General features: G+C 38.7%; 1 protein-coding gene across 2 annotated transcripts in view; it reads left to right on the forward strand.

Annotated features, from left to right (window-relative positions):
* Arhgef38 (Rho guanine nucleotide exchange factor 38) overlaps nucleotides 1-15,916 on the forward strand; it is a 113,407-nt gene that overhangs the window by 49,936 nt on the left and 47,555 nt on the right. For both annotated transcript variants that reach the window (XM_021159127.3, XM_085835511.1), the window contains exon 3: nucleotides 7,059-7,182. In XM_021159127.3, the coding sequence (XP_021014786.1) occupies nucleotides 7,059-7,182 (124 nt within the window). The remainder of the gene's footprint in view (nucleotides 1-7,058; nucleotides 7,183-15,916) is intronic.

The raw sequence follows: 15,916 nt of genomic DNA on the forward strand, positions 1-15,916 counted from the left end.
GTGCTTACATTGTGAAATGGCTATATTACTTCAACATTTTATCTTTGTATTCAATAAGGACACTGAAAATGTACTCTCTCAGCAGTTTTCAGGTATATATCATAATATATATGATAATCAGTGGATCACTTCAACTTGTTCCTTCTATGGAAAACTTTATGACCTTGACAAGAAACTTTCAAAAGCTAAGCAGCCCCAGTCACTGGAATAATCGTACCCTGTATTCTGCAAATTTGACATTGTTCTACTTTCCAGCCAAACCGTGTGGCTCCTGTGCTACAGCAGATTTATTTCAATTATCATAATACAAAGTTCATCCACATTGTCACAAATGACAGATTTCATAATGTCTTAAAGGATGAGAGGTATACCAGCAGGCAAATTTAGCCATTTATCCACCAGATAGAAATGTCTATTGGATGCGTATTTCTTGATTATTGTGAATGATACAGGGAACATGGCATTGTATCTGTTTGGCAATCTGTTTTCAGTTCTTTTGGCTATAATTTAGAAGTGAGGCCTGGATCATATGACCTCCGTGCCACTGCTCACCCTTCTCTATACTGGATAAATTAATTTGCATTCCTACCACCAGTGGATGGGGCTTCCTGCCCTCTACATCTTCATCAATACTTGCATCTTTATCTCCTTACCCTACGACTGTCTTAACAGATATGAACTGATTTATCACTGGGTTGAGCATTTTTACAAACACCTTTTGGATATTAGTCTTTTTCCTCTGGAGAAGTGTCTACTCTTTTGTCCATTTTTAACTAAAGTTCTACCTTTGAGCCCTTGGTCTATTTTAAGTTGATTTTTGCAGAGTGATTACTTAGTTTTCTTAGCACATTAATGAGGAGATCCACTGCTTCTTGAAATCAATTGCCCATAAACGTGAGGTCTGTTTCTGGGCTTCATATTTTGCTTCTTGGGTGATACATCTAGCTTTATGTCAGCACTACACTGGTTGGCTTACTAAAATGTTATAGTATATTTAAAAATCACTGAAAACTCTAAAATATTAATAAGAATCTAAAGATGGCAGAGATATATTTATCTATTTATCTTTCTTTTGAAAGACAGTAAATATTCCTGAGATTGAAAAATGTCCTTAAAACGTCTATGCAGCACAAAGCAATATTTATCAAAACTCCAGAGATATTTTTCTCAAAAGTAGAAAAAACAGTGTCAAAATTTTAATGAAAAGATAAGATACCATGGGTAGCCAAAGTACCCTTAAACAAACAAACAAACAAAAATAGCAAATAGATTTCATGTGGTTTGTGAATTGTATCTTGGGTATTCTGAGCTTCTGGGCTAATATCCACTTATCAGTGACTGCATATCATGTGTGTTCTTTTGTGATTGGGGTACCTCACTTAGGATGATATCCTTCAGATCCATCCATTTGCCTAAGAATTTCATAAATTCATTGTTTTTAATAGCTGACTAGTACTCCATTGTGAAAATGTACCATATTTTCTGTATCCATTCCTCTGTTGAGGGATATCTGGTTTCTTTCCAGCTTATGGCTATTATAAATAAGGCTGTTATGAACATAGTGGAGCATATGTCTTTATTATATATTGGAACATCTTCTGGGTATATGCTCAGGAGTGGTATTGCTGGGTCCTCTGGTATTACTATGTCTAATCTTCTGAGGAACTGCCAAACTGATTTCCAGAGTGGTTGTGCTAACTTACAATCCCACCAGCAATGGAGGAGTGTTCCTCTTTCTCCACAACCTTGCCAACATCTGCTGTCACCTGAGGTTTTGGTCTTAGCCATTCTGACTGGTGTGAGGTAAAATCTAAGGATTGTTTTGATTTGCATTTATTTCCCTGATGATTAAGGATGCTGAACATATTTTTAGGTGCTTCTCAGCCATTTGGTATTCCTCAGTTGAAAGTTCTTTGTTTAGCTCTGTACCCCATTTTTAAAAAGGGTTATTTGGTTCTCTGGAGTCTAACTTCTTGAGTTCTTTGTACATATTGGATATGAGCCCTCTATCGGATTTAGAATTGGTAAAGATCTTTTCCCAATCTGTTGGTGGCCTTTATGTCTTATTGACAGTGTCATTTGCTTTACAGAAAGAAGCCTTGCAACTTTATGAGATCCCATTTGTTGATTCTTGATCTTATAGCACAAGCCATTGCTGTTCTGTTCAGGAAATTTTCCCCTGTGCCCATATCTTTGAGGCTTTCCCCCACTTTCTCCTCTATAAGTTTCAGTGTATCTGGTTTTATGTGGAGGTCTTTGATCCACTTGGACTTGAGCTTCTTCAAGGAGATATGAATGGGTCGATTTGAATTCTTCTACATGGTGACTGCCAGTTGAACCAGCACCATTTGTTGAAAATGCTGTCTTTTTTTTCCACTGGATGGTTTTAGCTCTTTTGTCAAAGATCAAGTGGCTATAAGTGTGTGGGTTCATTTCTGGGTCTTCAATTGTATTCCATTAATCTACCTGTCTGTTGTTGTACCAATACCATGCAGCTTTTATCACAATTGTTCTGTAGTACAGCTGGAGGTCAGGGATAGTGATTCCCCCAGAAGTTCTTTTATTGTTGAGTATAGTTTTTGCTATCCCAGGTTTTTTTTTTATTCCAGATGAATTTGGAAATTGTTCTTTCTAACTCTGTGAGGAATTGAGTTGGAATTTTGATGGGGATTTCATTGAATCTGTAGATTATATGCAGCAGAGGTCTTATGTTATTTTATGGACTAGTCGGTCATCAATGGGAGTAGAGGCCCTTTGTCCTATGAAGGTTCTATGCCCCAGTGTAGAGGAATGCAAGAGCCAGGAAGCAGGAGGGGGTTGGTTGGTGAACAGGGAAGGGGATAAGGGAAGGGGATCTTCGGATGGAGAGCAGGAAAGGGAATGACATTTGAAATGTAAATAAAGGAAATATCTAATAAAAAAATTTTAAAAATAGCAAAGAGAGTTTTCACACTACCTGGTTTGTGACCTAGTAATGATTTGGATGTCATGGGAACATTCTATTTGATATGTGTCCCAGCATGAACACTTCTGCAAAAAACAACACATTAAATTGTCGCTGTAAACCGTGACCTTTAATTTCTATGTTTTGTAGCTCTGAATTACTACTTATTGATTTTTCTTAAAATAGTGTTTGCTTAAACTTTTTTCAAAAGTAAATTTTAATCCATTTAATGTGAAATTTGATTTTAAGCTCTTAAAGCATTGCCTGTTTTGAGTAAATGATTAATAAATATATGTGGATGTTTCCATGAATTTATAACAGTAATCATAAAACCATCTATCACTTTTAAAAGCCGATTTGGACCAGATGTTTGTTTGTTCCTTGGCACAGCCGTGCCTGGATGTGAATTCATTTTATGATTCACAGAATCCCCAAGGGCCCGTGGTGATAGGATTGAAACCGGGCCAATTGATGTTTTAATCCTTTCTGTCCTTCAGGAAGAAATGGAATTAAAAACTGAGTTTCTGTTGTTCAGAATTTGTTGCACTGAGCTAAGATTATAGATAGAATGTAGTATTCGATTCTTGCTAACGGATTTTATTATCTAAATTAGATATACAGGATAGTGACCTTGGCAGGTAAAGGTAGAAGTGACAACTTGGGGGGAAAGTCAGCAGAAACTGAAGGAGTTCAGAAATAGCACATACTTGAGAGTGCCATTTGCTGACCTTCATGAGGATGGAGAACCACAAAGTCCCAGTGCTAGGTCTATCTTAATTTCCATGTATGACTTCATGCATGGCACCTTGCTTTACTCTGTATGTCCTCAAGATGGGTCATACTTTACAGGGAAGATGGAGAGGCAAATAAAAGAAAGGAATTAAAGCACTTCAAACTGACAAAGTCAAGATTGCACAGCACAATAAAATAATACAGGCAGTGTATGAATCACATCTAAACACTACCCCATAAACAGGAACATGAGGAAATTAAAATGTCATACCCCCAAAGATATCTTTCAAATAAATAGCAACCAGTACATTTAAAATAAGTCACATGTTATTTCTACCTGACATAGTAGGTAAATCTTTAAGATAACTAGTATAATAGGTCAATATAATTTTGACCAGTTGATAATAATTATTAAATAATGATATCATATATGTTAACTAACAAAAGAGCCAATAGCTGTTATGCTCTTCCACACATTTTATATTATATTAAATATACTTCTTATAGGAAACAGAAACCCCAAACATTCCTAGAGGCGATGCAAAAGAGCCACAGAAATCTTTTCCTCTTAAGTGAATGCTTAATGAAGGTATATTCTAGGAGACTCTGGGCTAAAGACCCTAAAAGCCAGTATGGATTAGTAATTGGTGTGGTCATGCTGATAATTTCTGCAATATTTTTCTCAGTGCTAGGAACCAAATTCAGGGCTTCACAGACACTGATATAAGTACCTTGCCACTGAACTACATCCTCAGTTGTAATAAACACATATAAGTAGTTGGTGAAGCCAGCATCCTGGCACTTGGCAGAGGCAAACAGATCTCTGTGAGTTAAAAGGCAGCCTGGTCTACATAGGAGTTCCAGGATAGCCAAGGAGTTCCAGGATAGCCAGGGCTGTATATAGAGAGATTATGACTCAAACAACAACAACAACAACAAAGGTAGTTAGAAAAGGGGTCTCTAATTTTAGATCAAAATAAGTGATTGTATGAATTTGATGACAAATGACTCTGGGGTTGAGCTTTAGGATTTATTTTTAAGAAAATTATTAGTTGTTCCCAATTTGACTGATAGAAAACCTTAGGCAAAATTTGGTAAGTTAAAAGGCCAAAATTGGTTAAATGGGAGGGGGCACAACGACCTCCTTCTAGCACGTGGACTTCACTCCGGGCCTAAGCCTCCATTATAGGTGTTTTGAGGACAGTGCCCATGACATAGACTGAGGAATTTCCCAGGGCTGGTTGAAAAAAATATATATAAAGTATAGCTGTGTATCATAAGAAATAACCGGCACAGTCATGGTCATTTGACAAAGGTGCGGTGTGAAGCCATTCTTCCAACTTCAGTGAGAGAATATACTTAGCAAAATAACACACGTACACAATATGGAAAATAGACCGACTGAGCTCCAGAGCAAAGCAGCACTAATAAACTCTGCTCCAACAGACGCTGATGACAAAATCTCCATCCTGCACCTGAAGAATCCCATCAGCCTTCTGTCCCTCTCCCTCCATCCTCTCTTTCTCCATTTGTCTCCCCTCTTCTCCAATCCTGTGTGTGTGCATGTGTGTGTGTGTGTGTGTGTGTGTGTATATGTGTGCTATGCATATAGTACAGGTGTGAATAGAAGTCAGAGGTAGGAGGCGGAATGTAGGTGTCTTCCTTGATAGCTCTTTACTTCTTTTTGGAGACAAACTCTATATTACAGCTGTTCTTAACCAGTTGGTTAAGACCCCTTTTGGGGATCAAATGGCCATTTCACAGGGGTCACGTAAGACCAAAGGAAAAATACATATATTTATGTTAAAATTCATAACAGTAGCAAAATAGCATTTATGAGGTAGCAATGATAATAATTTTATGGTTGGGGGTCAGCACAACATGAGAAACTATTAAAGGGTTGCAGCATTAGGAAGGCTGAAAACCACTGCGGTAGTACAGTCTGAACCTCGTGGATCCTATCAGGTTACACTGGCTGGTCAGTGAGCCCAGAGATTCCCCTGTCTCTGCCACATTGGTGCTGGAATCGCAAGCATACATCACCACACCTTGCTATTTAAGAGGACTGATGCAAGCATGAGTCTTCATGCTTTCAGATCAAGCACTTTACCCTCTCAGCCGTCTTCTGAGCCCCAGGTCTCACTCCTGCCTATGTCCATTGTTACTAGCTCCCACCATGCTGAGCTTGCTCTCTCTCTCTCTCTCTCTCAACAACTCTGCTCATTACTGTTGGAACTCCTCCAAAACAAGTTTACTGATCACCTGTCTACCCATCCATCACTTACAGCACACACACACACACACACACACACACACACACACACAACCGATAGACAAATGGCGCTGATTCTTGTTCTTTTTGTATACTAATCTCAGCTGATCTCACATGTAGCTGTATCCGGAATAAACATACTTTGATTATAAAAGGTAAAATATTTTTAAGACCAAATCAGAGTTCATGTCTCAGAACATGCTCATTGTTGAACAGAGCTGCCTAGCCTTCTGTCTATTAATCAGTCTCTATGATAGGATTTCTCTTCTGTTGAATTTCTGAGGACATAGAAGGTAATCAGGAACTATTTGGTGAAAGATGAATATATAAGATTTTATGAGGAATGTATAATAAAGTATAAAATCACACTGATTTTTGAGAATAGGCATGAAACTATAACATATGACAAATCCTTAATCAGTATATTTATATTAAAGAAAGAGAATAAGAAACTGCCCAGCAGATTTCCTTGTTATTACTTTTAGAACATCTGTTGTTTAAAACAGCTTTGAAATAACTATTTGAAAAGAAGATATGGTCTGATTTCTACTGCAAAAGCAGTTAGATGTTCTATTGTTAATTTTTTTTTCTGTAATGTGTATGTTATGACACAGGTATTCAGGTACCTACAGAGGACAGAAGAAGGTGTCAGTTCCCCTGAAGCTGGAGTTACAGGAAGTTATGAGCAGTCTGATGTGGGTGCTTGGATTTGAACTTAGGGCTTCTGGAAGAGCAGTAAGTGCTCTTAACCACTGAGCCATCTCTCCAGCCCAGTTCAGTAGTACATGCTTGCATAGAGGGCAGTTAATAAAAACACTAGTAGGTCTAGATCTTCCCATTCCGGTTTGTATCAAGAAATACAGCTATGTGCACAAGTCAAACGTTTTTGTTGTTGTTTAACACAGAGCTGTATGTAACACCATCACTATTTCCACGATGAAAATGTGCACGTTTAAGCTATATGCTTACATTTAGAAACCCCAGGTGAGCGTCTTCACAGAGCAGGGTGAGGCAGGTAAAATCCTTGCTGTTGAGCAGGAAGAAGCGCCATACACATAGTAGTTCTCTTCCTGTCAGCTGTCGCTCAGCTCAGTGTCTCTGCTTCTTCAGATTGACAGGCTGGACGTGGAGGGCTTGTTTAGCAACATTGAATCTGTGCATCAAATATCAGCCAAGCTACTGTCCTTGTTGGAAGAGGCCACAACAGACGTGGAACCGGCCATGCAAGTAATCGGTATGTTTATTCTCTTCTTGAGTTCTATAATGCAACAGGAAATAGTATTTTAATAACCCCCTGGGACTTTGGTTTTATGTTTCTGAGTCACAACGCTTCCCAGGAGATGTATAAATGCTGAATCCATCTTAAGGCTCATTGTAATCATACAAACTCTCCATTTATCTCCAAATGGGTTTATAGCCATGTGCTGAGGTCCCACAGTAGCACTGAGCACACAGAATTTGCTTTGTAATTTTCATTCTCTCTGCTTTCCAGATGGTCTTTCATTTGATTTTATGGCTAGTACTTCCTTGGTCCTTAAACAATTAACCATTTTAATAGCTATCCTGAGTTTAGTCACAATGGATTTTTTTATCTTAAATCTATGAATTGACTGATTTTAAATATTTTAAATATTTAAAAAATATTTTACATGACAAGTACGTGATATTCAAAGAATTTATATATCTATATTTTCAATGTTCTCCGCTTCATTCTTAATAGCCATATGTGTGTATACATATATTATTTTTACTATGACAAGGTTTTATAAAGTGACCACAGAGAATATCACATGAAAAGTATTCAGCCTAAATTCTGTTCTCTTCACGTCTGCAGCATTGCAAATAAATTCTTGAAAAAGGATTTTGTATCTGCAAATAGTGCTGTGTAGCCAAATAGTTATTTTAAAACAATCATTTTGCAATTTTACATATATTACATACTATAAAAATATTAGAATAATTGAGGACCTATAGGACAAGGATGGAAGGATTGTTTTCATATTCCTCCAAGCCCACTGTCTCTCCTGCCAGTGACTATTGCTCTTAATCTCTGTGGAACGTCTCTTTAAAGCATGTGCATGCTTATGAGTATGAACATGCACACACACACACACACAAACATACACATGCACGTGCGTTCACACACACTTTCTATCTTTATCCAATCCTCTTTTTGAGTGGACATTAGAGCTATAGAAAAGGATAAAAGTTTTCTTATTTAGCATCCATGCAGGTCCAAAATTTAGACAGCAAGCTAATCGTACGGACAGGTGAAAGAAAGGATTCAATTGGGTTTCAATTCCGTCTTTTCTTCTGATTCATCATGTGCAATAAACTGTCACCGTACAGGTTTTCACTTTAGTAGGGATCACCAGCCATTGCTCCACCCATCCCATGAGTAGTTATAAACAGCATGCTTCAGCTCTGCCAGCACCTGACCAATACAGATGCGGATGTACACAGCCAAACATTGGACTGAGTATGGGGACCCCAATAGAGAAGTTAGAGCAAAAACTGTAGGCACTAAAGGGGGTTGCAACCTCATAGGAAGAACAATATCAACCAGCCAGACCCCCCAAAGCTCCCAGGGACTAAACCAACAACCAAAGAGTACACAGGGGGTACTCATGGCTCCAGCTGCTTATGTAGCAGAGGACTACCTTATCTGGCATCAAGGGAGGGGAGCCCCTTCCTGTGGAAGCTTGATGACCCAGGATGGGGAACACTAGGGCGCTGATGCAGGAGTGGGGGAGCGGGTGGGGGAGCACCCTCATAGAGGCAGGAGAGAGGGAGGAGGGGATTGTGGAAGGGAAACTGGGAAGGGAGATAACATTTGAAATGTAAATAAATAAAATAACCAATAAAAAATGAAAAAGAAAAGAAAAGAAAAGAAAGAACAAAACAGGTCTATTCAAAGCTAAATTTAAAAAAAAATAGGGGGAAAAAAAGGAAGATGCCCTGGGCATAGTGAGATAGAAAGAGCATCTCTGACCTTTGGAGGTCGCAATAAAATCACCCCTTAAAGGAAAGGTGAGTCTGGAACAACACCAGAGTGCCTTTACACGACTGCAAACCATTAGTGAAAACATTTTGGATAAAGGTCAAGGAAGGAGTATAAGATATTATGTAGGTATAAAGGCATCAGTAATATTTTGACACATATGTTACAGGTTGGACAAGAGATGTTTGGATTTTTTTTTATCCACTTAGCATTAAGAGAATAGCAGGTGCATTTAGAAAACGGGGAAGGTATTAAGCTTGTGTGAAGGAGCTTATTAAGGAAGAGTGCGGAATAATATATCCAGGGACATGGGAAAAGGACAGATTGTACTGAAAACAAAATAGAAAATCACAGGAAACTGAAATGCAGCCTGTTTCCTTCCCTAGCACTTTGGAGCCGCACACAGGGCACTGGCTGATACAATGAGGACACACGGCCCTGAGCACTAGCTATAAGCCGCCCCATTGTTCTGCTCGCCCTGGAAGGTGTATCTGATGCTGCAAAACCTCCCATCATCACTGGGTGCAGCAGCTAGTTGGGCCATAGTCTGTGCTGAGTGGCACGCACCATGGCCTATGAGAAACATGCAGCCACCAGGATGTCAGTCAGTGGAGTTGGTGGGCCATGCGGTGATTTACAGATTAGATGTACATAAAACACGTGTGGGCAAAAGAGGCAGGCAGCTTCGCTTGGGCCACAATTGTATACTGTATATCCACCACTCTTGCTATTATTTGGTTATATGTATTCTATTTCGCAATAAACCCTTTGGAAATAAAGGCTTAACATATTTGTATAATGTAAGGATTACTTTTTCTGCTTCTTAAGAAAGTTAATGGTGAAGATATGAAAATCAGTAAATTTACTCCATATATCACAAGGACCTTAAAATTGCCCTCATTGACCACTAAGCAACCAGGAGACAGACATCTGCTGAAGAAGCAGCAACATTGCTATAAGAAAACATTAGTCATTGTTTTCAAAAGATTGTTCGAAGCTGGTGATTGGACACAGACACACAAAGTTGCCTCAAGTGTGCTTATGAGCTACCCGGAACAGCAAGATTGCTCACGTACACCACATAACAGTTGGGCTCCATTAATTTCACTTAACCTTATTTCCAACCCTCCATGAATCTATAAAACATGAGACAGTGGCTATTAATGAGGTGACACCAATAATTGAGACTTTACAGTTAAATGATGGGTATATCTGTTGTTAAAGCAAATTAAATGCCAGCTTATTTTAATAACTGTTCAATTTTTAAATCAAAATTGCAGAATCAGGAGCCAATTTGGGGGAAATTTATCATTCAAAAATTGATTATCTGATCTCATTGTAGATGCTACTGTCACCAAGACTTAAAAGTTCAATATTGCAGGGGCTGAAGGGATGGCTTAGTGGTCAAGAGCACAGACAGCTCTTGCAGATGACTTAAGTTCTAGTCGTGTTCAGTGGCTCACAACCACCTCCACAGCTTCAGGGACCCCAACACACTCTTCTGGCCTCCGTGGGCACTTACACTCATGGGCATACACAGATAATTGAAAATAAAATAAATCATCAAAAAAATATGATATTGTGAATGCAAGGGACAGTATGAATACACGTAGGTAAAACAACAGCTCACAGAAAAACAATGCTTGTTTGTTTTTTACTAAAACGAAATCTATAGTAAAGAAATTGATTATAGTGTGAAGATTGTGAAGCTGATATTCTATTCTGATAAGAACTAGACAAAATTTATGCAGACTTCTCCATACATAAAAATAGCATGCATATGACAGGTGATATTTGAAGATAAATTGCTGTTAAACAATCAAATCATCGTATGCAGGGCAGTCATCAAGTTCTTTGATTTAGTCAACAAGTCAAGGAGTTAGAAATGCAAAGGTGCCCACAGTGGCCGTGGGCTGCGTTCCGAAGAGGTCTGTGAAGTGGCACTGCAGTGCTTTTGGAAGAATTAACTTCAAGGGCTGGGAGTCTAGCTCAGTCATAGAGCAAGCACTTGCTAGGCAAGGCCTTGGGTTTGGCCCTCAGCTCTGGAAAAAAGAAAAGAATTAACTTCAGATTTTTTTTTGTAAGTGGCAATTATAGAAAATAGATTATAAACAAGAAGACATGGGGATTTATCCTTACTAAAACCTATTATGAAATTAAAAATTAATAGTAGCACATGTCGTATAAAATATTTTTATATTTTTGTAATTGAACTTTCATACATTTGGCTTGTGGGAAGAAGCTTTTGATGGAGCAATTCTAATTTATGTTGTTTTATTTCATTTTATGAGATTGTATCTCACTCTGTCTAGCCCAGGCTGGCCTGGAAATCATTACAATCCCCCTGCCTCATCTCCTGGTTGTTGGGATCACAGTCAGGAACCACTATGCTTGGCTTGATGCTTTTCTTCAACATGAAAAAAATTATATTTTTTACTTGATTTTACAATGTCACATTTTGGAAAATATTAAAATTATGAACAGAAATAATTTGGTAAGTTTTTTTTTTACTTGTAAAAAGGAAGAAATAATCCAAACAAAGACGAAAGGACAGAAAATTTGATAGTGCTTCAGCTCAAATAAATGCACCTTGTAATGCTGATAAGTGTAATTAGACTTTTTAATATCTTCCAATTATCAGGATCTTCTGAGCTATTGGATGTTTCTGAATTTACAGATTATGTTCCCAAATAAAAATATGGCTCACAAATTTGACACGTCCGACCTGAGATGGCTCTGTGGGTAAGAGCACCTGCTGTACAGGCACGAGAGTGAAGAACAGTGTGGGAATCCCAAGCGCCCATGTAAAAAGCTGCGCATGGCAGTGCACAGTAGTGCTGGGTGCTGGGCAGCATAAACTGGCGATCAGGAGGCTAGCTGGCTGCTAGTCTGGCAGAAAATGGGAAGGACCAGGCTCAATAAAAGGCTATCTCAAAGGCGTAAGGCAGAGAGCAAGGCAAGACGCTCAGTATCCTTCTCCTCTGACCTCTCCATGCACATGGACAAACTCACACATCTGTATAGACACTTGTAAACACACACACACACACACACACACACACATACACATACATACACACACATTCACACACATACACACAAACAAACAAACTGAACACACTAAATAAATGAATGAATGAATGAGCAAATGAATGGATGCATAAAACTAGTATTGAATTATAACTGACAGAACAAAAATGAATAGCAGCAAACATCAATATATCTATCAATATAGATAAATGGGAATAAGAACAACTCTCCAGTAGATTGCAATTGATAAAGACAGAGTAGAGGAAAATAGAAAAATCTACTAGTAGGCAACCATTATAATAATGGTTTCATATAAAAATCCACCGATAAATGTATAATATACTGGGTAAAATTTAGAGAGCACAGATTTCCACTTCTCAAAGTTCCTCCACAAGTAATTTCAGACATCGAAAGGAAACATGGTAACCTTACAATAAGAAACCTACTTTGACCAATTGGTCAAGGTCAAGAATAGCTGGGAATATCTGCCTCACATCACAAACCACATGCATTGTGACAAATATAGAGTGTCATATATATCTGTGGCATTTTGCCTTCAAAGTGCATAGACGCATCCAATCAGAAGAAAGCATCCAACATACATACATATACATATACATATACATATACATATACATATACATATACATACATACATATATATATACATATATATATATATATATATATATGTAAGGGACACTCACTTATGTAGAAACAGGTTGGCTTCCTTTTACTGACAGTTATAATGTAGTTATTTGCTATATTAACATAAGACCATATAACCTTTAACACTCTGTTAAAGGTGCTTAAGTTTTCAAGGTCACGAGTCATAAATTATAACTGGAAAGGTTACAAGGCATGTTTCAGAAAACTAAAGCAGCAAAGGCTGTAATTCAACAAGTGTCAGTGGGAGCTTTGTTTTCATGGCATCACCATTGGTTCTGAGTTGGCCTGGTGGCTCTAAAACATGGAGACAAAGTGCTGTTTCATAACTGCATGATGAGTGTTACACTGTGGTCGTCAAGAGAGCGGCCCAAAGCACCCAGCCATTATGTGAAACATAGAAATGACCTTAGACTGGTGAGTGCAGCCCTCCTCAGTCAACTGACAAGACACTGCTGACCCAACTGACTACAGAGAGACAAGCCATCTTTGTGCAACCCCGCCCAACCATCGACTCAAGGTGGGTGAGCAAACACTTGCTCTTGCTCTTTTAGATTTGGGGAAGATGTTTTTTGCCTAAATAGTTAACTCCTACAAAATCATGGAGGGGAAAAAATTCAATTTAGCTAAGGAAAACTTGATTTGGAATGTGGAGTTTGGACTTGACTTGACTGACTCACGATAGTAGCAACTACACACAAAAGACGGCCCTGATAGCCAGGCAATGGTGGTGCATGCTTTTAATCTCAGCATTTGGAAGGCAGATACAGATGTATCTCTGTGAGTATGAGGCCAGCCTGGTCTACAGGGTGACTTTCAGAACAGCCAGGGCTACCCAAAGAGAAACTCTGTCTTAAAAAACAAAACAAAACAAAACAAAACAAAACAAAATGACAATAACAACCAAAAAACCAAACCAAACAAACAAACAAACAGTCTTGATGAGAAAAGAGCTAAAGGCCCCATGTTAGGATGGTATGGGAAATGTTTGTGAAGTTTCTTAGCATTCCAGTGTGCCTTAGATGTGGTGCCAGGAGCGTCTACAACCCTCCACCACAGTGTATACACCAATAAAGAGTTCTAGGGCAGTTCCTATCCCTAAATCTTTAACCACCTAAATTTCATAAGATAAGCTGTTTGGGTGAGATGTTTGCAAATTCACATTATCACAAGGGGAAAGCACAGGTGTCCCATCTCCGTGTCTTCAGGCAGCACAAGTAAGAGCTTGTGAGTCACAGCCGCGGTGTCAGAGCCACTAGATGCCTCGATAAAAGGAGGAGAAATTTACTCAACAAACCTTGGTGTTTGGATGACATTCAAGTTTATAAATAGACGCATACATATGCTTGCAGATCTGAGAGCTCTGAAGGAGTGTTCTGCATCCCAGTGCCAAAACAGAAAGTGGACTTTAAAATCTAGACTAAATCTAGGTATGGAAGGTGTTTTAAAATCTTTAGAGAGAAATATACGAGCTTTGGTTCTTATTTATATTTAGATTAAATGTATTCTATGACAATTTTGAAAATAGTAAGCAAGCACAAGGAAAATAAAAGATGATATAGAATTTAAGGGTGTAATAACGTGCCTTAATATCAGCTTGAATTGGATCTGTCTTTCCTACTGCTAGATCTCAGGCAAGTTATGAAACCTCATTGAAGTTCAACTTCATATCAGGAAAGTGAAGGCAGTGGTATTTACCTTATATGATTTTTATGAAGATTCAATAAAACCAAGCGTAAAGAAGATGCAGGGCTTATTCTTAATACATGGTAAGACCAAATTGCTATTATCTAGTCAGGCTAATTGTACACATCAGAGTATAATGTCCTAGGATTCTTGTCTCTGCTTTATTTAACAGTTGAGTATAATGAAAATCCTTTTTAGAAGCTTTACTCATATTTTAGAAACAAGATTTGGATTGCCTAGTTTCTCTGTTCCTCCTGGTATCTTGGTGTCTTTATACTTCATAGACACGAGGATATATTTTACTTTAAGAAGGGGAGGTTTACCCTATCATGTGCCACTTCTATGTTTGGCAGAGTCATTGGTAATTTCAGAAGCTGGTTTCCCAATCTGCTCTCAATGAGCCATGGCTCCCAGCTTTCACACTGCCCAGTAGCCTAGACCCACATCGACTCTAACCCATACTCCGAAATGGTAATGACACTAGGACAGTAACTGGGCTAAGCCCCAAGAATGTAGAATAATGTCTGCTTTTGTAATGATGCCAATTAAAAGGTCCTTCCTTCTTGATGAAAAGATGCTGTGGGGAAACCAGAGAGAGAGAGAGAGAGAGAGAGAGAGAGAGAGAGAGAGAGAGGAGGGATATGTGTGTGTATACATACATACATACACATACATGTACATGTGCCTATACATCATATATGTATATGTATTCATATCCAGGCAGCAGCTTACTGGAGTATCTATAGCCAGTATTGGAAGAGATCCAGATGAAGAGTTGAAAAATCATGTAATTTTTCTCATACATAAGGAGTGACAGGAAAGCTGTCAGTTCCAGAGGAAAAAATGATGAAAATATAGGGGTTTCATGGTCAAGGATTCAAAAGTCCACACACACACAAAAAAAATAAGACTTGTGAATAAGAGGTTGCTAGGTTGAAGTGTGAGCGTTGGGTCCCCAGTCTCATAAGGGAGGTCAGGATAGGTTTGGAAGATGCTAGGACTTATTTCCTGTAATGATAATAAACTAAGTTGGATTGATAAAACAAATGTCCTAGGATTCTTGTCTCTGCGAAGATTAAATGCAGGATGCTGTGCTGGTGGCCAAGCAGAGTGATCGCTGAGCTGTAACAGGGATGCTGAAAGGTTGCAGGCAGATTTGAGAAAACGTGTAAGAAGTCAGCACACACAGACACTTTGTCCTGAATCCTGGCATCGTCAGCATCTGAGCATCCCTCAGCACATCCGTCCTCTGGGAAGCTGATGAGCAGTGTGGGGCAAGACTGAAAGGTACACAAAGGTCAGGGCATAGTACAGCCTTTGGAGGTGACAGATTGGGACTTTACTGTGGCTACATCACTACAGCACAAGCTGTGAGAAGATCGCTTGGATGGATGATGATCTAATTTCCCTGTCCTGAGTTGAAAACTAAATGATACACTGAGCTAAAATGGCTTCATTTTTCTTCCAAAACAAAAAATTCCCCATTGTTGTAATCCAGGATCTATGTAGCTCTTTGTAGCTTTTCTTCTACAAACCCTCCAGCTTGTAGCTTTGAAATTGTGGTCCCATGATAGCTGTTCCAATT

This window comes from Mus caroli, unplaced genomic scaffold, assembly GCF_978045245.1.
Source record: "Mus caroli unplaced genomic scaffold, Mus_caroli_1 scaffold_3, whole genome shotgun sequence".
Taxonomy (NCBI): Eukaryota; Metazoa; Chordata; class Mammalia; order Rodentia; family Muridae; genus Mus; species Mus caroli.